This window comes from Tachyglossus aculeatus, chromosome 4, assembly GCF_015852505.1.
Source record: "Tachyglossus aculeatus isolate mTacAcu1 chromosome 4, mTacAcu1.pri, whole genome shotgun sequence".
In the NCBI taxonomy this organism is placed as follows: domain Eukaryota; kingdom Metazoa; phylum Chordata; class Mammalia; order Monotremata; family Tachyglossidae; genus Tachyglossus; species Tachyglossus aculeatus.
This window is the reverse complement of record NC_052069.1, coordinates 137,359,705-137,386,828: the sequence shown is the minus strand read 5'-3', so window position 1 is coordinate 137,386,828 and position 27,124 is coordinate 137,359,705. Positions and strand designations below refer to the sequence as shown.

At 47.4% G+C, this 27,124-nt stretch overlaps 1 protein-coding gene across 2 annotated transcripts in view; it reads left to right on the top strand.

Moving 5' to 3' along the window:
* The first annotated feature begins 10,398 nt into the window (after positions 1-10,398).
* The window catches only part of ZNF638 (zinc finger protein 638), a 61,909-nt gene continuing 45,183 nt past the window's right edge, over positions 10,399-27,124 (top strand). For both annotated transcript variants that reach the window (XM_038744588.1, XM_038744587.1), the window contains exons 1-2: positions 10,399-10,452; positions 25,162-26,671. In XM_038744588.1, coding sequence (XP_038600516.1) covers positions 25,367-26,671 — 1,305 coding nt within the window. In that variant the 5' untranslated portion in view covers positions 10,399-10,452; positions 25,162-25,366. The remainder of the gene's footprint in view (positions 10,453-25,161; positions 26,672-27,124) is intronic.

Genomic DNA, 27,124 nt, shown 5'->3' with positions numbered 1-27,124 from the left:
GTGTTTATGGGAGCTTAGTACAGTGCTTTGCACACAGGAAGTGCTCAATAAGTACGACAATGAAGAACGGAGTGTACGGACGCTTAGTACGGTGGCTACATCTTCATGCCTCGTAAAGATGATTTCTTACTTTGTCATTGGCAGGCATTTACCTAAAACGTTTGTCTGTGGGGTGTGATGAAACCAATCGAATAATCAGCTTTTAACGCCCAACTCCTCCTCTAAACTCCTTGTGGGCAGGGGTCACATCTACCAACTCTGTTGTAGTGTACCCTCTGGAGCGTTTTGTACGGGGCTTTCCACAAATCATGTGAGCGCTCTGTACATACCAGAGATCAATCGATAACCATCGATAGATAAGCAGTGTGGCATAGGGATAGAGCACAGGCCTGGGAGTCAGAAGCTTTGCTGCTACTTGTCTGCTGCATAGGGATAGAGCACGGGGCCTGGGAGTCAGGTAGCCATCTAGTCTCAGCTTGCTACCGCTTCAGCAGAACCCCTTAATTTTTGCCTCATGATGACTTCTGCTTAGTTACTCGGTTTTATGAAGAAAAATTGCATCTGGCACCTGCAGTATTGGGGAACATCCAGCTCCTCAATTTTACTCGCTTTTGGCCCACTACACATCCGCCATACAACCCCTGGCCTGGAATGCCCCCCCACCTCCCCACATCCACCAAGCTAGCTCTCTTCCTCCCTTCAAGGCCCTACTGAGAGCTCACCTCCTCCAGGAGGCCTTCTCAGAGTGAGCCCCCTCCTTCCTCTCCCCCTCGCCATCCCTCGCGCCTTACCTCCTTCCCTTCCCCACAGCACCTGTGTATATGTATATATGTTTGTACGTATTTATTACTCTGTATACTTATTTATTTTACTTGTACATATCTATTCTATTTATTTTATATTGTTACTATGTTTTGTTTTGTTCTCTGTCACCCTGTTCTAGACTGTGAGCCCACTGTTCCGCAGGGACCGTCTCTATGTGTTGCTAACTTGTACTTCCCAAGTGCTTAGTACAGTGCTCTGCACACAGTAAGCGCTCAATAAATACGATTGATTGACTGATTGCTCTGCACACAGTAAGCGTTCAATAAAAGTACAACTGAATGAAGAATGGGGTTTACGGGTGCTACGTACAGTGCTCTGCACACAGGAAGCACTCAATAAAAGTAAGACTGAATGAAGAATGGGGTTTACGGGCGCTAGGTACAGTGCTCTGCACACAGGAAGTGCTCAATAAAAGTACGACTGAATGAAGAATGGAGTTAACGGGCACTTAGTACAGTGCTCTGCACACAGGAAGTGCTCAATAAAAGTACGACTGAATGAAGAATGGGTTTACGGGCGCTTAGTACAGTGCTCTGAACACAGGCAGCGCTCAATAAAAGTACGACTGAATGAAGAATGGGTTTACGGGCGCTTAGTACAGTGCTCTGCACAGAGAAAGTGCTCAATAAAAGTATGACTGAATGAAGAATGGGGTTTTTGGGCCCTTAGTACAGTGCTCTGCACAGAGAAAGCGCTCAATAAAAGTTTGACTGAATGAAGAATGGGGTTTTCGGGCCCTGCTCTGCACACGGGAAGCGCTCAATAAGTACGATTGTATGAAGAATGGGGTTTACGGGCATTCATTCATTCATTCATTCAATTGTACTCATTGAGCGCTTACAGTGTGCGGAGCACTGTACTAAGCGCTTGGAAAATCCAAGTGGGTAACTTCTAGAGACGGTCCCTACCTGACAGCGGGCTCACAGTCTAGAAGGGGGAGATGGACCACACAACAAAGCATATTAATGCAGTAAAAGAAATAGAATAGTAAATATATACAAGTAAAATAAATAGAGTTATAAATCTGTACAAATATATATACAGGTGCTGTGGGGAGGGGAAGGAGGTAGGGCAGGGGAGTTGGGGAGTCGGAGAAGGGGAAGAAGTGGGCGGCTCAGTGTGGGAAGGCCTCCTGGAGGAGGTGGGCTCTCAGAAGGGCCTTGAAGGGAGGAAGAAAGCTGCATGGCGGATGTGCGGAGGGAGGGAATTCCGGGTCAGGGGGATGACGTGGGCCGGGGGTCGACGGCGGGACGGGCGAGAACGAGGCCCGGTGAGGAGGTGAGCGGTGGCAGAGGAGCGGAGGGTGCGGGCTGGGCTGGAGAAGGAAAGAAGGGAGGTGAGGTAGGAGGGGGCAACGTGATTCAGTGCTTTACAATGGTAAGGGGTTTCTGTTTAATGCAGCTGGATGGGAAACTATTGGAGGTTCTTGAAAAGTGGAGAAGCGTGGATTGAACGGTTTTGTAGAATAACGGTCTGGACGGCAGAGTGAGTGGGCAGAAACAGGAGGCAGGGAGGCCAGAAAGGAGGCTGATGCAGTAATCAAGGCAGTGTAGGATAAGTGCTTGGATCAGTGGGGCTGCAGTTTGAATGGAGAGGAAGGAGTGTCAGGATCCTCACTCTCAGTCTCCAGTTTCTCCCCTCCAGATGATACATCACTCTGCTGCCAAGATGATTTTTCTAAAGCCAACTGGCCACTTCTCAAACACTTCCATTGGTTTGGGGTCATTCCTATCGACAACAAGTAGAAACTCCTGACCATTGGCTTTAAAGCACTCAATCAGCTTTCTTTTCTTTTCTCCTTTCCTTCCCTCCCTCCCTCCCTCTCTCTCCCATCCACTCCATTCTCCCACTACACCCCAATTGGCGGTCTTCACTCTTCTCAAGCTAACCAACACTAAGTGCCTTATTAATGTATCTCCTGCTGCACACTTCTTACCCAGGCCTTCCCTGAAGCAAAGGCCTTCGTCCCCTGTCAGTCAATAGTATTTATTGAGCACTTACTGTATGCAAAGCACTGTACTAAGCACTTGAGAGTACAATATAACAATAAACAGACAAATTCCCTGCCCACAGTGAGCTTCATGTCTGAAAAATGATAACTCTCACCAGCTTAAAAAGCCCTTCTGAAATCACATTTCCCTACGCAAGCCTTCTCTGTAAGCTCATCTGAACTGCAAACTTGTTTTGAGCAGGGAGCATGTTTGGTTTTGTTCTGTCTCCCCCTTTTAGACTGTGAGCCCACTGTTGGGTAGGTACTGTCTCTATATGTTGCCAACTTGTACTTCCCAAGCGCTTAGTACAGTGCTCTGCACACAGTAAGCGCTCAATAAATACGATTGATGATGATATCTGCTAATTCTGTTGTACTGTACTCTCCCACGTACTTAGTACAGTGCTCTGCACATAGTAAGTGCTCAATAAATAGCATTGATTGATTGATTAATCTTTACTATCCCCATATTACAGTCCCAAAGTTTACTAAGCTCTTCTATGCCACTGGCGTATTTAAATTCCCACAACCCCCAAAGCATTTCCTTACACAACTTGTACAATTGTTAGTAAGTACTCAGCGCTCATTGTGAGCAGAGCACTGTACTAAGCGCTTGAGAGAGTACAATCTTAAACATTCTCCTTTATCTCCCATGTAACTGTTTGTCCCACCAGCTAGTCTATAAAACCCTTGGGGAGCAGGGATTGTAATTTCTAAATCTTTTTACTCTCCCAAGCACTTAGTAGACTGCTCTGCACATAGTAGTGACTCAACTGATAGTATTTTTATGGTATTTGTTCAGCTCTTACTATGTGCCAGGCATATAGTACTGATTAGTTGGCTGATTTGAGCAAAGGGAGAATGGGCTAAGGTCAATCAATCGACAATAAGAGATATTCATTGAGTACTTACTGTGTGCAGAGCACTGAACTAAGCACTTTCGAAGTTTCAATATAACAGTTATCAGGAACATGCCCTGCCCACAGGGAGCTTACTATCTATCTAGAGAGGCACTTACTATTTTATTAGCCAGGGCAGTCCCAGGCTGCCAGGGCAAATTCGGAAAGGGGTCTTACTTATCCAGCAAAATAAAAATTAATAAAAGGACTGGAACTGAGAAATTCTAATAGTTAAAAGAACCTCAGTTATTTCTGTTTTGAAGTCCGTAAACCAGAGATGAATTTATCTCTCCAATTCCACTGCACCCTCCACTGTCAGCAGGCATAGAGGCATGCAGGGGCTAGTGATTATCTTTTGTTTCTCAATTCAGTCCCTTTCCATTTTAGATCCCTGGATCGTCTTCCAGGCTCTGTCTACACCCACTCTTTTGGAGAACTCATTCACTTCCACGGCTTCAACTACCATCTCTGTGTGGATGATTCCCAAATCTACATCTCCATTCCTGACCTCACTCTTTCTGCAGTCTCACATTTCCTCCTGCCTCTGTAGGACACCTCTACATGGATATCCCATCAATGCCTCAAACTTAAACAGAGCTCCTCATTTTCCCACCATAACCCTCTCCTCCCCTTGACTTTCCCAGCACTGTAGACAGCACCTCCAAACTCCCTGTCTCATAAGCCCATAACCTTGGCATTATCCTGGACTCACCTCTCTCATTCAACCCACACATTCAACCTTCACATCACCACTAAAATCCACCCTTTCCTCTCCATCCAAACCGATATGTTAATCCAAGACCTTTTCCTATCCCACCTTGATTACTGCATCAACTTTCTTGCTGACCTCCCTTCCTCCTTTCTCTCCTTACTCCAGTCCACACTTCACTCCATTGCCTGGATCATTTTTCTACACAAAGGTTCAGTCCCTGTTTCCCCACGCCTCAAGAACCTCCAGTGATTCACCCACCCACCTTTGCACCAAACAGAAACCCTTTACCGTGGAGTTTAAAAAGCACAATCGCCTTGCGCCTCCTACTTTACCTCTCGGATTTCCTACTACACCTTCTAGACGGTAAGCCCGTTGTTTGGTTGGGATTGTCTCTGTTGCTGAACTGTACTTTCCAAGCACTTAGTACAGTGCTCTGAACACAGTAAGCACTCAATAAATACGACTGAATGGATGAATCCCAGACCCCATGTTTCACTTCTCTAATGGTAACTACTCACCGTAGCGTGATCGTGTCTGTATCTCCCCACCAGCACCTTCGCCACATCCTGTCTCTGGCCTGGAATTGCCCTCCCTCTTCATATCCGACAGACAATCACTCTTCCCACCTTCAAAGCATTACTGAAGGCACATCTTCTCCAAGAGGCCTTCCCCAACTAAGCCCTCATCTCCTCTTCATCCCACTCCCTTCTGTGTTCCCCTTGGACTTGGATCTGTATCCTTTAGTCAACCATTCCCCCAGCCCCAAGGCACTTATGTACACTTACCCTTCATTTATTCATCTGTATTCAATGTCTCTCTCCCCCTCTAGACTGTCAGCTGGTTGTGGGCAGGGAACCTGTCCACCAACTTTATGGTGTACTCTCCTAAGCGCCTAGTACAGTGCTCCACACACAGTAAGCACTCACTCAATAGGATTGATCCCTCAACTAGACAAAAGGCAGACACACTGTAGCCTTGCTCTCTTTCTCCCAAGTCCCACCTCCCATTCTTCACCACTGGTTAGATTACAGTAGGTGCTGGCCACGACAACTCTGAAGATTTCTGAAAATTTCACCTTGCTTTGACCAAGAAACCCTTCTCTTCATCCCCTTTCTCTTCTGTGTACACCGACACTTTGGCGAAACTGCACGGCCAGGACCAATTTCATTTCATCTCATGGTGTAGTAGATCGGGTACAGGCCTGGGAGTCAGAAAGCCATGAGTTCTAATCCTCACTCTACCACTCATCAGCTGGGTGACCATGGACAAGTTATTTAACTTCTCTGTGCCTCAGTTACCTCATCTGTAAAAAATGGGGATGAAGAATTGAGCCCACTGTGGGACAGGGACTGTGTCCGACTGTATTAACCTGTTCCTACCCCAGTGCTTAGAATGGGGCTTGGCACGTAGTAAGTGCTTAACAAGTATCATAACTCTTATTATGTGATTCTACCTCAACTGCCGGTAATTTTGAAGTGGGGATGCAGACAAACACACACACACACACACCCCACCCCCCCACCCCGAAGGTAGCAGCATTACTGACTTAAGAAGCCAAGTTTGCCCCAGTCAACAGCAATGGCAGTCGCCCATGGGGAATTTTTTTATGTGTGGTTTTATGATACGCTCACCATGTGCCAGACACTGTGCTAAACGCTGGGGTGGATACAAGCTAATTAGGTTGGACGCAGTCCCTGTCCCCCATGGGGCTCACCGTCTTCACCCCTATTTCCCAGATGAGAGAACTGAGGCCCAGAGAAGTGAAGTGACTCGTCCGAGGTCACCCCGCAGTCAAGGGTTGGAACTGGGACTGGAATCCAGGTCTTCCTGACTCCCAGGCCATGGCTCTAATAATATTGATGGTATTTGTTGAGTGCCTACTATGTGCCAAGCACTATTCTAAGCACTGGGGTAGATACAAAGTAATCAGGTTGTCTCAAGCGGGGCTCACAGTCTTAATCCTCATTTTAACAGATGAGGTAACTGAGGCGCAGGGAAGTGAAATGACTTGCCCGAAGTCACACAGCTGACAAGTGGAGGAGTCGGGATTACAACCCATGACCTCTGATTCCCAAGCCCACGCTTGTTCCACTAAGCCATGGGCTCTAGCCACTGGGCCGCGCTGCTTTTGACGGACAGAACCCCCCGACGGCCGCGGTGATCACAGCCGGGCCGCAGCGCCGGCCCTGAGGGCGGGGGCCTCAGTAGCCACCACAGTCTTCCCTGCCAGGGTCGGCGGGCCCCTTCAGGCTTCCCGCTGGGCCTGTCCACCTTGCAGAATGTTGTTCTTTACCATTACCAAGCGCTTAGTGCAGTGCGTTGCAAACAGTAGGTGGTCAAGAGTACTCTTGACTCATTCCCATCCAGATAGGAAAGCTCCAGAAAAATCAGCTGGAGCAACACAAAATCTACAGGACAATGGATTCAAAAGCTAAATCCAAGAGGCGTAATCAAAGTAAAGCATGGACCGCTTAAAAAGAAACCTGCCTGTCCCATGAAGACCTAACCGGAAGAGAAATACTGCTGTAGACATAGGTAAAAAAAAAAAAAAAAAAAATCAATAACTATTTGGAAGCCAATTTCTAGAGAGAATAAACATCTAAACGACAACATGATTTCATTATTCATGAGAATTTCTTCAAGCTACAGCTTGCATAGACAGTGGAGGAGCAGCTTGGCCTAATGGCTAGAGCCCGGGCCTGGGAGTCAGGAGGACCTGGGTTCTAATCCCAGCTCCGCCACTTGTCTGCTGTGTGACCTTGGGCATGTCGCTTCGCTTCTCTGGGCCTCAGTTCCCGCATCTGTTAAATGGAGATTAAGACTGTGAACCCCACGTGGGACAGGGACTGCGTCCAACCTGATAATCTTCCATCTACCCTAGCACTTTGAACAGTGCTCGACACATAGTCAAGGCTTAACAAAGAACACCGTCATCATCGAAACAAAGTGAGACGTAAGTCTGATATGAAGAAAGAGAACGTGAGCCACAATTCCACCTCATTTTTCCAGCTGGTCAGCGGGAAATGAACCGCTGTGGCCTCATTAAGACGAGGACCCCGTAGCTGCCTTCTCTCCCACACTCAGAGCGACCTTCAGGCGCTAAGCAAGTAGAACCGTCACCTCAGAAAGTTCCCGCAGACAGGCCCCGGGGCACCTTTTACAGCGATGGCACCGCCTGGCCCTACTTAAGGATGGCGACCACAAGGTCCTAATCAAAGACGGTGGCCTACTAGCCCTATTTGAAGATGGAGGCAGGATGGAAAGCCCCCATTTATGAGGAGTAAGTCGGGGTCCCAGAGCCAAGCTACATCAGATGATTGGTTGAAGGAGGGCTAAAGGTGGTGGGAGGGCAGTTAATAATAATGAGAATAATAATGATGGCATTTGTTAAGTGCTTACTATGTGCAAAACACTGTTCTAAGCACTGGGGTTGATACAAGGTAATGAGGCTGTCCCACGTGGGGCTCACAGTCTAAATCCCCATTTTTCAGATGAAGTAACTGAGGCAACGCTCAATAAATACGATTGAATGAATGAATGAACGAATGAAGTGACTTGCCCTAAATCACACAGCTGATAAGTGGCAGAACCAGGATTAGAGCTCACGATCTCTGACTCCCAAGCCCGGGCTCTTTCCATAGAGAAGCAGCGTGGCTCAGTGGAAAGAGCTCGGGCTTTGGGGTCAGAGGTCATGGGTTCGAATCCCTGTTCTGCCAACTGTCAGCTGTGTGACTTTGGGCAGGTCACTTCACTTCTCTGTGCCTCAGTTCCCTCATCTGTAAAATGGGGATGCAGTCTGTGAGCCCCACATGGGACAACCTGATCACCTTGTAACATCCCCGGCGCTTAGAACAGTGCTTAGGATATAGTAAGCAATTAATAAATGCCATTATTATTATTACTGAGCCACGCACTGCACTCTGTTTCTCAACAATCAATCGTATTTATTGAGCGCTTACTGTGTGCAGAGCACTGTACAACCGCGAGGCCCACGTCCTACCTCTGGCCTGGAATGTCCTCCCTCCACATATCATCATCATCAATCATATATATTGAGCGCTTACTGTGTGCAGAGCACTGTACTAAGTGCTTGGGAAGTACAAGTTGTCAACATATACAGTCCCTACCCAACAGTAGGCTCACAGTCTAAAAGGGGGAGACAGAGAACAAAACCACACATACTAACAAAATAAAATAAAAAGAATAGATATGTACAAGTAAAATAGAGTAATAAATATGTACAAACATATATATATATATATATATATATACAGATGCTGTGGGGAAGGGAAGGAGGTAAGATGGGGGGGATGGAGAGGGGGACGATGGGAAGAGGAAGGAAGGGGCTCAGTCTGGGAAGGCCTCCTGGAGGAGGTGAGCTCTCAGTAGGGCCTTGAAGGGAGGAAGAGAGCTAGCTTGGCAGGTGGGCAGAGGGAGGGCATTCCAGGCCCGGGGGATGTCGTGGGCCGGGGTCGATGGCGGGACAGGCGAGAGCGAGGTACGGTGAGGAGATTAGCAGCAGAGGAGCGGAGGGTGCGGGGTGGGCTGTAGAAGGAGAGAAGGGAGGTGATGGAGAGTCTTGAAGCCCAGGGTGAGGAGTTTCTGTCTGATGTGCAGACTGATTGGTAGCCATCGACAGATAAGCAGTATGGCATAGGGATAGGGTATGGGCCTGGGAGTCAAAAGGTTTGCTGCCGTTTGTCTGCTGCATAGGAATAGAGCATGGGCCTGGGAGTCAGAAGGTTTGCTGCCATTTGTCTGCTGCATAGGGATAGAGCACGGGCCTGGGAGTCAGAAGGTTTGCTGCCATTTGCCACTTAAGAGAGAGAAGGAGAGAGAGAAACGTTATTTTTTTTCTTAGTATGCATCCCTTAGTAGACAGAGCATTTTACTTCATTATTAAACTGACACAGACAGACAGGGAAGAAATGCATTAGGTTAAGGCAGATACACCTGTACATTTACAACCCTATTTTACTTTACGCAAACACTTATACACACCCTCATAATTACACCCTATAGTACTTATCTTTATACAGGCGCACAGGGACACACATTGTAGTTACCGACTGACTCTGCTCGTTCAAGCTCTCATCCTATCCTGTCTGGACTACTGCATCAGCCTTCTCTCTGATCTCCCATCCTCATGTCTCTCCCCACTCCAAGCGCTTAGTACAGTGCTCTGCACACAGTAAGCGCTCAATAAATACGATTGATTGATAGTACAGTGCTTTTCACAGAGCAGGCGCCCAATAAATACGACTGAAATGAATGCTTTGTTGTCTGTCTCCCCCTTCTATTCATTCATTCAATCAATCGTATTTATTGAGAGCTTACTGTGTGCAGAGCACTGTACTACGCGCTTGGGAGTACGAGTTGGCAACACATAGAGACGGTCCCTACCCAACAGTGGGCTCACAGCCTAGAAGGGGGAGACAGAGAACAAAACAAAACATATTAACAAAATCAAATAGAATATGTACAAATAAAATAGCGTAATAAATACGTACAAACATACATACACATATACAGGTGCTGTGGGGAGGGGGGGGGCTCAGTCAGGAAAGGCCTCTTGGAGGAGGTGAGCACGCTGTTGGGTAGGGACCGTCTCTATATTTTGCCAGCTTGCACTTTCCAAGCGCCTAGTACAGTGCTCTGCACACAGCAGGCGCTCAATAAATACGACTGAATGAATGAGAGCAGAGGTAACTTTAACTCTCTCCTGGTGTGAGGGCCTAACGTCTTTCCTTTCCTCCCCGTCTGTTACCGCGATCCCACGCGGGCCGCTCTACTACGCACGCGCCCCCGGGGCACCCCGAGGTACGCCCGTGCCCTTTTCGGCTCCCCTGCCGGAAAGAGGGGCCTCGGAGGCACTGCGCAGGCGCCTGCCGGGGTTGGCGGGAGCCAGTGCGCTTGCTCCCCTGCCCCCTTAGGCGGCGACAATGGCGGCCCAGGCGGAAGGAGATGGAGGAGAGGGAAGCTTGGGGGTGAAGAACCTGTCGCACGGATTGGCCTGGCCGGCTTAGGTAGGGCCGGGCTCGGAGGGAGAGGAGGATGGCCGTGAGGAGAGGGCGGGGGACGGTCCCCGGCCGGGCCCGGCGGCCGTTATTGTGGTCGGGCACGGTGGCTGCCCACAAAATGGCGGCGAGGCGGTGGGCCGGGGCCTGAGGAGGCCCCCGCAGCACTCGTGTGTAGTTGTACAAATTTACCCCTCTATTTATTGTACTCATGATGTGTACCTAGCTCTAATTATACTTATTCGGGTGGCATTGACACCCGTCTACTTGTTCTGTTCTGTTGCCTGTCTTGCCCCTTCTAGACTGGGAGCCCGTTGTTGGGTAGGGGCCGTCTCTATCTGTTCCCGATTTGTAATAATAATGGTATTTGATAAGCGCTTACTGTGTGCTTAATACTGCTATAAGCGCTGGGGGAGATACAAGGTGATCATGTTGTCAACTTGTAATAATAATAATGGTATGTGTTAAGCCCTTACTATGTGCCAAGCACAAGGTGATCAGTCTTCTAGACTGCGAGCCCGTTGTTGGGTAGGGACCGTCTCTATATGTTGTCAACTTGTAGTAATAATAATAATAATGGTATGTGTTAAGCCCTTACTGTGTGCCAAGCACTGCTATAAGCGCCGGGGGCGATACAAGGTGATCAGTCTTCTAGACTGCGAGCCCGTTGTTGGGTAGGGGCCGTCTCTATGTGTTGCCAACTTGTGATAATAATAATAATGGTATTTGTTAAGCGCTTACTATGTGCCTTGCACTGCCCTAAGCGCTGGGGGAGTTGCAAGGTGTTCAGTCGTCTAGACTGTGAGCCCGTTGTTGGGTACGGACCGGCTCTATCTGTTCCCGATTTGTAGTAGTAATAATAATGGTATTTGTTAAGCGCTTGCTGTGTGCCAAGCACTGTTCTCAGCGCTGGGGGAGATACAAGGTGATCAGTCTTCTAGATTGGGAGCCCGTTGTTGGGTAGGGACGGTGTCTATATGTTGCCACCTTGTAATAAATAATAGTAATAATAATAATAGTATTTGTTAAGCGCTTACTGTCTGTCTAGCAGTGCTCTAGCGCTGGGGGAGATACAAAGTGATCAGTCTTCTAGACTGTGAGCCCGTTGTTGGGTAGGGACTGTCTCTATCTGTTCCTGATATGTAATAATAATAATAATAATGGTTTTTGTTAAGCACTTACTATGTGCCAAGCACTGCTCTAAGTGTTGGGGGAGGTACAGGGTGATCTGTCTTGTAGACTGGGAGCCCGCTGTTAGGTCGGGACCGTCTCTGTATGTTGCCAGCTTGTACTTCCCAAGCACGTAATACAGTGCTCTGCACACAGTAAGTGCTCAATAAATACGACTGACTGACTGAATGAATAAATCAGTTGTCTCCAGTGGGGCTCACAGTCTTTACCCCCATTTTCCAGATGACGTCACTGAGGCCCAGAGAAGCTAAGTGACTTGCCTGAAGTCACACAGCTGACAGTACATTCATTCAGCCGTATTTATTGAGCGCTTACTGTGAGCAGAGCACTGGACTAAGCTGGCAACCGCCTACTTAATAATAATAATGATAATGGAGGTATTTGTTACGCGCTTACTATGTGCCGAGCACTGTTCTAAGCACTGGGGGAGATACAAGGTAAGCGGGTTGTCCCCCGTGGGGCTCACAGTCTTCACCCCCATTTTCCAGATGAGGTCACTGAGGCCCAGAGAAGCTAAGTGATGTGCCCAAAGTCACACAGCTGACAATCCATTCATTTAACCATATTTATTGAGCGCTTACTGTGTGCAGAGCACCAGACTAAGCTGGCACCCATCTACTTAATAATAATAATGATAATGATGGTATTTGTTAAGCGCTTACTGTGTGCCAAGCACTGTTCTAAGCATTGGGGGAGATACAAGGTAAGCAGGTTGTCTCCTGTGGGGCTCACAGTCTTCACCCCCATTTTCCAGATGAGGTCACTGAGGCCCAGAGAAGCTAAGTGATGTGCCCAAAGTCATACAGCTGACAAGTCATTCATTCAGTTGTATTCATTGAGCACATACTGTGCGCAGAGCACCGGACTAAGCTGACACCCATCTACTTAATAGTTGTAATGATAATGATGATATTTGTTAAGCGCTTACTATGTGCCAAGCACTGTTCTAAGCACTGGGGGAGATACAAGGTAAGCAGGTTGTCCCCCGTGGGGCTCACACTTTTAATCCCCATTTTACAGGTAAGGACACTGAGGCCCAGAGAAGTGAAATGACCTGCCCCAGGCCACACAGCAGACAAGTGCTGGATCTGGGATTAGAGCCCACGTCCTCTGACTCTTAAGCCCGGGCTCTTGCCACTAAGCCACTTTTGTTGTCTGTCTCCCCTTTCTAGACTGTGAGCCCATTGTGAGGTGGGGATTGTCTCTATCTGTTGGCGATTTATACTTTCTAAGCGTTTACTACAGTGCTCTGCACACGGTAAGCGCTTAAAAAGTACGATGGAATGAATGAATGAGACAGTGGGCCTGAGGTGGTAAGGAGGGCCCCCCCTCCTTGAAGGTGCTTTGTACGAAGACAAAGCGCTTTTGTCAGGGAGGTGCTTTTCATTCATTCAGTCGTATTTATTGAGCTGGGGAAGGGGGAGCAGGGGAAATTCCCCTCCCTGGAACATGCGTGCATGCTCCCCCTCCCCCCAGGAACCGTCTTCAAAGGAACATTAACAATAATAATGATATGTGTTAAGCGCTTACTATGTGACAGGCACTGTTCTAAGCACTGGGGCAGATACAAGGTAATCAGGTTGTCCCACGTAGGGCTCACAGTCTTCATCCCCATTTTATAGGTGAGGTCACTGAAACACAGAGAAGTGAAGTGGCTTTCCCAAGATCACACTGCAGACAGGCGGCGGAGTCGGAAGGAGAACTCATGTCCCCTGACTCCCAAGCCCGTGTTCTTGCCACTGAGCCACTCTGCTTCTCAAGGAGGGAAGGGTCTTCAGCTGGTGCATTGTGGGGAAACTGAGGAAATCCCCCCCGTTGTAACGCTGTACGCCCCCACCCCCTTCAGGGGAAGCAAAGTGCGGCCCAAACTGCGATTGTAGAGAAGTGGCATTGAGCAGGAAGCCCAGAGGGAAGGGATGGGAGTAATAATAATAATAATAATGGTATTTGTTAAGCACTTAATAATAATAATGATGGTGGCATTTGTTAAGTGTTTACTATGTGCAAAGCACTGTTCTAAGTGCTGGGGAGGATACACGGGGATCAGCTTGTCCCACGTGGGGCCCACTGTCATAATCCCCATTTTACAGATGAGGTAACTGAGGCACAGGGAAGTTAAGCGACTTGCCCAAAGTCATACAGCTGACAATTGGCCGAGCTGGGATTTGAACCCATGACCTCTTACTCCCAAGCCCATGCTCTTTCTACTGAGCCATGCTACTTCTCTACTCTACCTACGCTGCTTCACTTACCGTGTGCCAAGCACTGTTTTAAGCGCTGGGGAAGATACAAGGTAATTCATTCATTCAGTCATATTTATTGAGCGCTTACTGTGTGCAGAGCACTGTACTAAGCACTTAGTGCAAGTCGGCAACATATGGAGACGGTCCCTACCCAACAACAGGCTAGCAGTGTAGAGTGGGGAATCCCACATGGGACTCACAGTCTTCATCTCCATTTTACAGAGGAGGTCACTGAAGCACAGATAAGTGAAGCGACTTGCCCAAGGTCACACAGCTGGCAAGTGGTGGAGTTGAGATTAGAGCCCGTGGCCTCGAACTCCCAAGCCCGGGCTCTTTCCACTGAGTCACGCTGCTTCTCTAAGCCACTTTATCTGCAGGGAAGGGTGTGCAAGAAGCAGTGGGAAGTAGGGAACGTGAAGAGAACCCCTCGTTCTGGTGAGTTGCAGAGAATAATCCCTTCTAACCAATATCCTACTTAATAATAATAATAATAATAATAATTAATTATGGTACTTGTTCAATGCTTACTGTGTGCCGAGCACTTCTAAGCACAGGGGTAGATACAAGGTAATCAGGTTGGACACACTTCCCGTCCCCAATGAGACTCCCACTCTTAATCCCCATTTTTTCTTTTACAGATGAGGCCCAGAGAAGAGAAGTGACCTGCCCATGGTCACACAGCAGGCACGTGGCAGAGCTGGCATTAGAATCCAGATCCTTTTCACTTCCAGGTCCGTGCTCTATCCACTAAGCCGTGCTGTGTGTAGCGCACTTCTCTGGTGAAAAAAGATCATTTCAGTCATTAGATCAGTGCAGACTTTAGTAAATCCCAGACCTAGGCTACATAATTCTGATTAAAGTTAAAATTCAGGATCGGAAATACCACCTCCTCCAATACAACTTATTTCCATGCTTAAAAAACCCTATAATCAGGTGTTTGTCATGGCTAGTCTCTAAGTTCCTTGCAGGCAGGGATCATGCCCAGTAACTCCGTTGTATTCTCCCAAGCGCTCATTACAGTGCTATTTACAGAATAAATGCCAACTACGTACTATTGCTTGATTTTATTTCTCCCACTCAGGTTACCCAGAGGAGCTTTTGAATGGGGGGTGGTCCTTAAAACAAAATAGCTACTTTAAATATCACAGTGCAAGTTGTTCACTTTAAGAGGTGATACAAACTACTTACAGTTCAAATTTGATCTGTCATTGTTTTGTGCCAAGAATATGCATTTTATTGTAAAGTCCGTCTCTCCCTGTAGCCTGTAAACTCCTTGTGAACAGTGAGCTTGTCTGTCTGTTCTGTTGTAATTGAACTCTCCAAGAGCTTTACAGTGCTCTGAACACATTAAACACTCAGTAAGTACCAGTGATTGTATGTTGGTGAGGGTTAGATTCCTGGATTCTATTTTCAGCAGTTGCAGAGACCTTGGAGGTTCCCAGTCGGAGGGTGATAATTAGGGACACACACAAACCACATTGCTGTTGAAGGCAGAACTATACCTCCAGTGAGGTGGGAAGTAGACATTAATACTAATAGTAATAATAATTCTGGTATTTAAGTGCTTACTGTGTGCCAGGCACTGTTCTAAGCCCTGGGGTGGGTACAAGCAAATTGTGTTGGACATAGACCCTGCCCCACGCGGGGCTCACCATCTCAATCCCCATTTTTCAGATGAGGTAACTGAGGCCCAGAATAGTGAAGTGACTTCCCCAGGGTCACACAACAGACAAATGATGGAGCTGGGATTAGAACCCATGACCTGCTGACTCCCAGACAGATGCTCTATGGACTAGGCCATGCTGCTTTTCCATTAGCCTATTTCAGTGCTCGTCGCCGCTTGTAGACGGTAAGCTCCTTGTGGATAGAGGTCTAATTTACCTATTCTCTAGTGTGCTTTTCCAAGCACTTAGTACAGTGCTCAGCACACAGTAAGTCCTCAATAAATAACATTGACTAAACGTCTCCCAGAGAAACTGAATTGACAAGGCAGCTGGAGGAGTGTTAGCACTTCCTTATTCCTTGAGGAGTCTGAGAGTAGGGAATATTCTTGGTGATTCTGTGAGAGAGTAAGGAATATTTAAATGGATAACCCTACATTGGTTCGCCTCCTAACGTTTCTTCATATGTGGTGCTTGTAGAGGGAGTGCACAGAAACATTTTTGGTTCTCATTTCATGGGTTTGATTCCCAAGAACAAGTCATCGAGTAATAAAAACAAGCTGTACAGCTCAGAGTTTTCTCTCGGGGACCCTTTTCTAAGGGTGTGATTTCTGGCCATTTGTTCTCATGTAGCACAAGAAAATAATAGCTTTGAAAGGCTGAATTTTCTAGTGTGTGAAAATCACCACATGTGCTGTTTATGCAGTCCTGGCTTTAAAAATAAGCTAAATGAGGGGGATAGCATTTTTTTTACACCGTCATCTTAAGTCCCATGTAGAACACAAAATTTGAAGAAGTGTTTTTATAGTCTGTGTGTGTTTTCTTGTTGGGACACATAGTTGGCCGAGATTTTTGCAGTTTTGTGTAGAGGAAATGCAGTGTAAGTAATCCCTCTTAGTAGGGTCTCCTTTTAGCACTGAAATGATTTTTAATTTTGATATATGCATTTTCCCTCTTTGGACCCACAGCCATCATTTTTTAATCTCCCTCTTCCTCACCTGTTCAGCATCCAAGTCTTCAACTTTTTAAATTAGTATTCGTGCTTACTCTGTGATGGGCATTGTTGTAAGCGCTGGGGTAGATACAGGATCATCAGGTCAGACACAGTCCCTGACCCACGTGGACCTCACGGTCTAATTTGGAGGGAGGAGGATTTAATCCCCGTATGACAGACGAGGTGACTGAGCCCCAGAGGAATAGTGACTTGTCCAAGGCCGTACAGCAGACAAGCGACAGAGCCGGGATTAGAACCCAGGGCCTCTGACTCCCAGACCTGTGCTCAATTCAGTAGACCACACTGCGTCTTTTCCACTAGTCTGTTTCCAAGGGTCTTCACGTAGACCATGATCGCAAGGGTAGAAACTGGTTCAGCCTGGGCAGAAGCTCTGCACTGGGACAATGGAACTCAGGACTTCAATCAATCTAGTGGCTTGTCAGGGGTGCTTACTGCATGCAGAGCACTGTGCCAAGCGTTTGGGAGAGACCAAGCTGAGAGGCCCAAGGGAAAAGCCTGGACCTGGCTTCTACTCCCAGCTCTGCCACTTACTTGCCTCAGTTAGCATGTCACTTACCATGCCTCAGTGCCTCAACTGCAAAATGGGGATTCAAAACCTGGCCCCCCACCACTTAGACTCTGATCCCCAAGTGGGATAGGGGTTATGTCTGACCGGATTAACTTGTACATAAGAATAATGAAACCAACTGTGGTATTTAAGCGCTTACTTTGTGGCTGGCAGTGTATTAAATGCTGGGGTGGATACAAGTAAATCAGGTTGGACATGAGTCCTTGTCCCACATGGGGTTCATATTCTTCATCCCTATTTTACAGGCTGAGAGGAAGTGAAATGACTGGCCCAAGGTCTCAGAGCAGATAAGTGGTGGAGCTGGGATTAGAACCTGACAACCAGGGTCTTGCTCTATCCACTAATAATAATAATAATAATAATAATTATGGTATTTTGTTAAGCGCTTATTATGTGTCAGGCACTGTACTAAGCGCTGGAGAGGGTGCAAGCAAATCAAGTTGGACACTGTCCCTGTCCCACATAGGGCTCAAAGTCCTCATCCCCATTTTACAGATGAGGTAACTGAGGCACAGAGAAGTGAAGTGAGTTGTTCAAGGCCACACAGCAGACAAATGGCAGAGTTGGGATTAGAACCCATGACCTTCTGACTCCCAAGTCTGTGAACTCTATCCAGTAGGCCATGCTGCTTCCCCCTTTACCTGCCCTGGCTCTTAGAACAGTGCTTGATTAACAATTACCATCGTTAATTATTATCATACAATTAAGTTGGAAGACAGGATCCCTGCCCTCAAGAAGCTTCCACTCTGTGGCTCTCTCTTAAGTGCTTAGTACAGTGCTCTGTACTGAGTAAATGTTCAGTGAATACTAATCAATCAATACCCCCAGAGCACCATTAAGGGAGACAAGCATTCAAATACCTGTAGGGGAAGCAGCAGTGTGTAGGGCAAAATGCACTTAAATATTTGTGGGCCATCCTTTGAGAATTTCTCCAGTAAAGTTTAGGATCTGTTTCTACCTTCCGCAGATTTATAAAAGTTAATCTTTGTGTAAGGCTCTAGAAAGGGCTTCATGGGGTGGAGTCAGCACCTCTTTTTTTTTCTTTTGAAAGCATTTCATAGGATTATTTTCTTTCTAAAATTTACCAGTGTCAATGCTGAGGTATTTAGCTGGCGTCCTCCAAAAGGGAGGGGTTTTAAGGGTCACTGGAAATTTCCCCACAATACAAGTTGCTCAATATCTACTCAAGGGAGTGAATATGATAAAGCAGAGGTGGACCAAATGCAAAAATATTTTTCCAGTGATATTTAAGCGCTTACTATGTGTCAAGCACTGTTCTAAGTGCTGGGGTAGATACAAGAAAAGCAGGCTGGACTCAGTCCCTGTCCCACATAGTGCTCACAGCATATGTCAGGGAGGAGGAATTAATCCCCATTTTACAGATGAGGTAACTGAGGCACAGAGTAACTTGCCCACAGCAGACAAGTGGCGGAGCCGGGATTAGAACTCAGGTCCTCTGACTCCCAGGCCTGAATTCTGTCCACGGGCCCCGCCGTTTCCCAACACTCGTTCCCGGATCTTGGCCAACAGAAATCAGTAGTGATCTTAAAGGATGGCAGCAGCAGCAGCATTTATTGAATGCCTGGGCACAGAGCACTGTACAAGGCATTTTGGGATCCTGCAGACTAGTCCCCCCCCTCAAAAGCAAGCAGATCTCTGTCTGAGAGAGAGAGGGTGGTGTGGCCAGACAAGGGGGCCACTTGAAGGCGGCTCCTTTGGTTTGGCGGCGTTAGAACTAGGAGGGGGGTCCTGTGCCTTGGGGGAAAAGGGGTGAATGGAGGTTGGGAGGCAGGAGAGTCGGGAGTGAAGCCAATGATGAAGAGTTTTGTTTTGGGGTGGAGGAGCTCTGGGTTGCCCCTGAAAGCTTTGGAGGCAGCGAGTGAGATGATGCACCCAGTCTTCTTCTCCCATGGGGGTCCCATCCTCACCCAGGGTCTGATGCCGGGGGTGTGCACACAACTGAGAAGCAGTATAGTGTAGTGGATAGCACGGGCCTGGGAGTCCGCCGTGTGACCATGGGCAAGTCACTTCACTTCTCTGGGTCTCAGCTACCTCATCTGGAAAATGGGGATTGAGACTGTGAGCCCCACATGGGACAGGGACTGTCCCCAACTCAGTTTGTTTGTATCCACCCCAGCGCCTAGTACAGTGCCTAGTACATAGTAAGCATTAAAATACCACCATCGTTATTGTTATTAATATTGTTTGATGAATCCTGCCAGATCCAGTCACCCACAGTATCTGCTGAGAAGGGCAGATTTTGTACCTACTTTCCCGAGTCTTAGAGTTGTGAGGGTTTTTCGTTCTGGTTGCTTTGTAAATTGAATTGAGAGATGTGTCTAGGATAGAATCTTGATTTGAATTTCTCCTTCAGTCCCGAGACAAAGGGTCTCTATTTCCCCACTAATAAAATAGGAACGCAATCCTACCCCTGCTGAACATAGACATGATAGGTTGGGGCTGCATGTGTGAAGGCTGTATTCTCCTCACTCTTCAGAAAACCTCCCATGGTTTCTCATTCCTCTTTTGCATCAAGCAGAAATGCTCGGCCATAGGCTTTAAGGCGCTCAACTGGCTCTCTCTGTCCTGCTTCTCCACTTTCATCTCTCATTACCCCCCAGATCCCACTCTGTGCTCTTCTCAAGCTAACATTCCCATTGTACCTCACTGTCAATTTTCCCGCCAACCCCTCACTCATACCTTGCTTCCTGCCTGGAATTCCCTCCTGCTTCACATTCATCAGACCACCACTCTTCCCCCATCTTCATAGCCCTCCTGAGATCCCATGTCTTCCAGGAGTGAGTCCAGTTACTACCTAGGCTTTCCTTTTTCTCCTCACTAACTGCCAGTTCGGCATGTCCACAACTCCTAAGCACACACAACTCCCAGTTAACGCTTAGTAACATACCATTTGCACTCTTATTACTTTCTCCTGTCTGAGGTTTATTTTAGTCCGGGTTCCCTGCTGGATTGTGAACCTGAGGGTAGGGGTTGGGTCTACTCCGATCCGATTGGTTTTGTACCCTCCCAGGATGCTTAGTCCTTGTCACACAACAGTACCTAATAGTAGTAATAGCATTTGTTAAGTGCTTACTATGTGCAGAGCACTGTTCTAAGTGCTGGGTCACGCTGGATTCCTGTTACAGTTATTCGTTTAGAAGCATTATATAGGAAAGCAATTGGAATATGATTATTTTCTGGAAACTGAACTTGAAACTATTGCAGATGGGTTTTGAGGGCCTAATAATAATGAGGAAAACTTAAAACAGGCCTTTTCTTGTCATTGCTCTTCCTTCAGTCATAACTGAGTGATTAGTTTGTGCAAAGCACTGTACTAAGCGCTTGGGAGATTACAGGATTGTCCAAAACTTTCTGGACATTGACCCAAGAAATCAGCTAGTCTTTAGAGCACGGACCTGAGAGTCAGAAGGATCTGGGTTCCAATTCCGGCCCCGCCTCTTATCTGCTGTGTAACCTTGGGCAAGTCACTTCACTTCCTCTCTCTGCCTCATCTGTAAGATGGGGACTAAGACTGTGAGCCCCATTTGGGACATGGACTGTGTCCCACATGATTAGTTTGTGTCTACCCCAGTGCTTAGAACAGTGCTTGACACATAGTGCCTAACAAATAACCATCGTTATTATTATTATTATCCTTCCCCCAACTTTAGCATTGGAACAGCAGTTCACCCAAAAGTACCAAGCGTTTTCAAGAATGGCTCTGTATTACTAAATGGCTGCCATTGGGCTCACCTGAAAAGGTTGATCATCAGGATTCCAACCAATTATTGTAGTGATTGATTTAAATGACCATTAATGAGGTTGTTTTGTTTTTATCCTTGGCTGGGGACAGGTATTGATTTCAGTTTATTTACATGCTGTTGGCTAGGTAGTAAATTTGCTCTGAGCCTGTGTTAGTATGCTGTTTGTTTTCTCCCAGTTTCCCAAATGCTTGTCTTGTCTTATGCTGTCGAGTCGTCTCCGACCCATAGCGACGCCATGGACACATCCACTCAAATTGGTTTTTCTTTTGCTAAACTATTGTGTGTACTTTTTATCTGCTTGCTATTTTTGCTACGAGTATCAAACTTTAAAAATCATTTCTTTCACTGCAAGTAGCACATAATTGCAAGGATATATATGTGCACAGCAACAAAAGCTTAAATTTCAAATACGTATACAGGGAGAATATACAAATACATTAAAATATATGAGCATACAAAGCGCGGTTGCAATCTGATGAACAGACGCCCACTTTCCTAGGCAGGCCGACTGCTGGTTGTGGTAGCGGTGTTTAAGTCCCAGACTGAGCCACCTCCTTCCTCTCGCCCTCCTCCCCCTCCCCACAGCACCTGTATATATGTATATATGTTTGTACGTATTTATTACTCTATTTATTTATTTTATTTGTACATATTTATTCTATTTATTTTATTTTGTTAATATGTTTTGTTTTGTTGTCTGTCTCCCCCTTCTAGACTGTGAGCCCGCTGTTGGGTAGGAACCGTCTCTGTATGTTGCCAACTTGTATTTCCCAAGCGCTTAGTCCTGTGCACACAGTAAGTGCTCAATAAATACGATTGAATGAATGAATGAATGAAGTGCCTGCCCTATTCCAGACCAGCGGGTACCTATATTTTATGAGCACCCCAACATTCCTGCAGGGGCTGGAGTTTCCACTGCGATGGCCTGGTGGCATTGGGCAGGCTTGACTGGGCTGAACCACCAACCTTAAAGGAATACGTGGACCCCCCCCCAGAGTTTTCTGACCATCTCCCCCGCACCCGGCCGAGACCCGGAGTTGTATCAGTCAGCGATGTTTACTGAGCGCTGACTGTATGTGGAACAATGCATTAAGCACTTGAGAGAGTACAGAACAATAGAGTTGGTAGACACATTCCCTGCCCACAAGGAATTTATAGTCAACAACCCCGACGGGGTCTAAATCATGAGGCCTGCCCCGTGGTGGCATGAGGATACAGTACATTTGTTCAGTTTGGGGTGACGCCAGGCCCCGCTTCTACCATCTGATCCTGGTTTTTTGTTTTTTTGTTTTTTGGTGAGGCTGGCCACTGGGCTCGGGAACTGCTCTTTCAAGATTTCCCCTAGCACCTTTACTCAGCCTCATGTCTGCTCACTGAACTGTCTGCTGCTGTGGAGTCCCGGCCTTTACCAGCAGAACTGCATTGTTGGAAGTTATGCTGGACTTATCTTGAAGATATTTAACTACCTCTTCCCTCCTTTAGACAGCTTCACGTAATTTCACCAAACAGCAGTTCCTTGAGGGTGACGTCATTCAACACAGGCACATTTCTTGCTCAACAGTATTATGTTTTTCGGTCAGCATGGCCACAGTGTTTGTAAGCCACACACTCCTAGAGTCTCCTAGGTAGTTACTGCTCCTCTCATTATTTATGATGTTATCCAGGAAGCTGGACGTGGCATTTATGGTAGGCCCTAGACTCTCAGTTATTCTAGTAGTTGCATATGGGCACGGGCACTTTCTGTAGCCATCTACTTTGTCCTTTGTTTGTCAGCATCACTGCCCATTGGTTCCTGAGAACATTCTGACCATCTCGATGGAATCGCCTGTTCAGTCGGTCTGTCGTCTCTTGATGAGCAGTAGAACAGAGTTCAGAAGAAATACAAGGCATTCTAATAGTGTGTGTGTGTGTGTGTGTGTGTATGTGAGTGAGAGAGAGAGAGAGAAAGTGTGTGTGTGTGTGTGTGTGTGTGTGTGTGTGTGTGTGTTGGGGCAGGGGTTGTTCTTGAAGGTATCTCCAATGGGAAATAATGGGCTAGTGTAACCATATTATTTTAAAAAAATACTATAAAGTGGCCGAGGCTGACCCTAACAGTAAAGCAGGGAGGAGGCTACAGACTGTAAGCTCACTGTGGGCAGGGAATGTGTCTACCAACTCTGTTGTATTCTCCCAAGCATTTAGTCCCGTGCTCTGCAGTCAGCACTCAGTAAATCCCATTGGTTGATTAACTGAGGCTGACCCGTCCAGTGGCTGGGAAGTTTAACAGTACCCTGCCTTTGTCTGAGGCTCCGCACGCAACCACTTCTTCCTACTCTTCACACCGGCTTATGGATCGTGTTCAACCAGAACAGACTTGTGGGAAGACCTTTCTCTGATTTTTCCATTGCGCTATATCCAAATCGTTTCATGGCAACACACTTCTCCAGCTGAATCAGGTGCAGCCATGGGTTCTCCTGCAGTCTTGGTCGGGTGTAGAGTACGCTTGAGACAGACAAGTAAATCCCCTTTTTGTGTGTGAAATTCTATCATTAAATCTCCTCCCTCTGTTGCCTAAATGGTGCATCGGGTCGGGAGGGAACTCACAGGAAAACTGCTTTGCCTTCCATCACATTCCAGACTCCACACTCCGGAGCCCTGAAATTTACCTGACCTGACCTCTGACAAAGCATTGTTGGGCTCCACTGTGACTCATCACATTCAAGGTGTATCGGAGAGTTTTGCGTGCTCTAACTGGAACCAACTTTCACGTAGACTCATTGAAAGTCTGGGCAAATGGTCTTCATAATTGCAATGCTGAGTAAAGGAGAGGAGAGGTTTTTCACCCAACTCCCACCCAGGGTCGACAAACGCTGAGTCTTGAGTGACTTTAGACTCAAGGGTACTTTTCGAGTTTGATTTCGAAGACCGTTTTATTGGGATCCTTTTTTAATTCTTGCTACTAAGAGAGAATTCATTTGGATGTTGCTATTCTGAAACAGGCAAGACAGTAACATTCTTACCGTGGCTTGCGCTATGAAGGAAAAAAATGCCGTTGATTAACATGGACTTTTTTTTTCAAGGCGCAAGGGTATTTTCAGAATTACTTGTGTATGTGAGTGTGCATGTGTGTTTTTCTACCAACTTTTGAAAGCTGTGCTCTTTGAACTCTGCAAATGAATTTTCTAGTGCCACACCAATAAACTACCCCAGGTGTCATGATGAAACTTTTTATTTTTTTTTCCCAGTCTTGATTCCCCAAGTACCTAACCACAAAGAGCCATCAGGTATGGTGATGGGTCCTACTAGGCTAAAAGACTACACCCATACGGCCCTGACAATCAGGTAGTAGGGCTTTTTTCCCGGCTGGGGTCCCGATTTGACGGTTGGACCTAACGGGCAGTCATTCACATGGCCCCAAGGGGCTTGGTTTTCTTGCCACCGTGTCTTCGGTTAGCCTGACAAAGACCTTTGCTTCTAGGTGAGTTTGTTTTTCCCTGTTGGTGTTTTGGAGGGGGCTTCCCATTGAGCCCCTTTCCCAGTGAACTCGCCAAACCTGCCCGTCTTAGATGCTCTCTGGGGTGTCTAGGAGCTGCAGACCCACCGTAATCCGGCACTTGGGTTCTAGTAACGAGAAGACCGTAAATAGTCTGGTTGGAATGTTTGCATTGGTAGGCATTATCCAAAGATGAAGAAAAACCTGAAAACAGAAAAATCCGCCATTCACTGAAAGCGTACCCGATAAACCCTACCTGCCTAATTGCTTTTGAAGTTAAATATGACTTTGTGAAAGTCATTTCAAACCTGACACTTTTCCAGGTCCTTGAAGGTCTACTCCTTTACTTGAAAGTATTTGTCATCGGTAGACTTGGTATGTGCTTTTTTTTCCCTTTTTTTAAAGCACACTTCCAAATTAAAGTGGCACTCTAAAATTTGCCCCCCCCCCCCCCCCTTGAGTATTTTCTTAAAGAGAAATTTCAGGCGTTTGGAAGCGGCTCTTCTGCCCCATCCACAGTACCTTTGTGCTCCAGTGAATATCAATTCCCAGAGGTGGGCAAAGGTGACAGATCTCACTGGTGGGGAGGAGGCAATCCTGTTTTCAAAATGGTTGTCTTGATTGTGGGGGGAAACGAGCAACTGGGCTTGTGGTGAAGTTTTAAATTCCTCCCGAGCCTTCATTGGATAGTTGTCAAGCATTCTTCCGGTGACTTTATTTTGCAAATGTGTCTCACTGGCTATAGAACCCACTGCATGAAGGAGTTGGAGATAAATGATCTAATGTTTGTGTTTTGACTTTCAGCTTTGTGTTATTCTTGGAAAATTTCGCTCCACTTGTGAATTCCTTGAACCTGGGCATTGCAAGCCCACTTCTGTTGGGCCCATCTCCTTTGCAGCTTGCTCAGATTAAGACTCAGTTGGCTTTGCAGCAGTTGAGCACCATTGCCTCGCATGTGGGTTCGGCAGCACCCTGTGCCTTGCTCAATCAGGCTGTCCTGAAAGTAGCCATGTCGAGGCCTATGTTCAATCCTCGTGGACCCTTTCCAGGTCAGAGGCCGAGAGCACCTAATTCTTCCGGAATGAAGCCTCAGGGAGCTTTTATGAGAACGGGACTGGCGGGCCCCCCCAGGCTGCCCCCGGCGGGAAGAGCCCAAGGAATTCCACCGCGATTTGGGGGCCAAGATTCTTACCAGAGGACGGGGTCCCCGAGAGCGAACGTTCAAGCCGTGCAGCCCAGGATGGGACCGAGACTGACCAAAACAAAAGCGGATTTGCAGGCAACGCCGCTGAAGATCAAGACCCGTGTCAGCCGGTGGGACAACAGCCCCCACCCCCCGGCCACCGGCCCCACGCGCCCCGTGCCACCCACCCCTGAGCAGAGTTCCAAAGCCCAGAGTCGTTACACAAACGAAAGCGCCTCGAGCATCTTGGCGAGCTTCGGGCTGTCCCACGAAGACCTGGAGGAACTCAGCCGCTACCCCGACGAGCAGCTAACCCCGGAGAACATGCCACTGATCTTGAGAGAGATCAGGATTCGAAAAATGGGACGCCGGCCGCCTCCTCTGCCCTCTCAGAGTAGGGGGAAAGAGCCGCTCGGCCGTCAGGCCGTTTCTAGCAGCGTGATCGATTACGGACACGCGAGCAAATACAGCTACACTAAAGATCCACACGGGGTGCGGGTGTACGACCCCGAAGTCCCCACCGAAGATAGCGGGCCCGAGTTTCCGCCCCAGGCAGACATTTCCCTGTCCAGTCCTCCTACGCCTGCGTGCAGCTCGATGTTTCCCGTTGGAGATGTGACGAGACCGATGGGTTTCCGCGGGGAGCCCTCGAGCGGTCGGCTGTTTTTCCCAGCTGACGGGGTGAGCGAGATGTCCAGACCGAAGGCCTCTCCGGGAGGACAGGCGGCCCTTGAGCCGGGGAAGTGTAGGAGCCAGTCTCTTGTCCATCCCCTGAGCCATTCCGTCGGGTCACCGGCGAGCCCGTCTGTAGCGCCGTCCTCCTTTCCGGCTGAATTGATTTCAGCTCCGAGCCAACCAGACAGGATGCCGCACGACCCCGGGATCAATCCGGCCAATGCGCAGATTGGATCTGCCGCAGGTCAGAAGGGTTACCCGGCACAGGATGAAGCTCCCATCCAGTCTCCCTTTGGAGTTGTCAAAGCATCTTGGCTCCCTAAGTTTTCCCAGGCAGATGCCCAGAAGATGAAGAGACTCCCAACTCCTTCTATGATGAACGATTATTATGCTGCGTCACCAAGAATATTTCCACATATGTGTTCTCTATGTAACGTAGAGTGTAGTCATTTGAAGGTGAGTGTTTTTAAAGATCACTGTATAATGGTACACCACACTCAGTTTAATTCTGGATTCTGATGTCTGAATTAGCATTTACTGGGATTCCTGGAGTTTGATCTCAAGTGTGAACTACTTGGAGATTGATCCTTTCGAATGCTACTCAGATCCCTGTAGTTGAATCCTAAAGTCTCTCTCTTCCTTGCTTTCTTTCTCTCCTTCTCTCTCTTGCTCTATCTCTCTCTTTCTCTATATTACACACACACACACACACACACACACACACACACACACACACACACACACAGAGGAAAGGTTTATGTAAAACTTTTAGTAATCCATGCCACAACCTTTCGGGGTAGAATCAATTAAAAGAAGTGATTTGTTCAAGCTGATAGTACCAAATATTCATGTGATCTACTGCCCATGGGGGATGGATGGGTTGATGATTTTCCATTTTTATCATCAGGG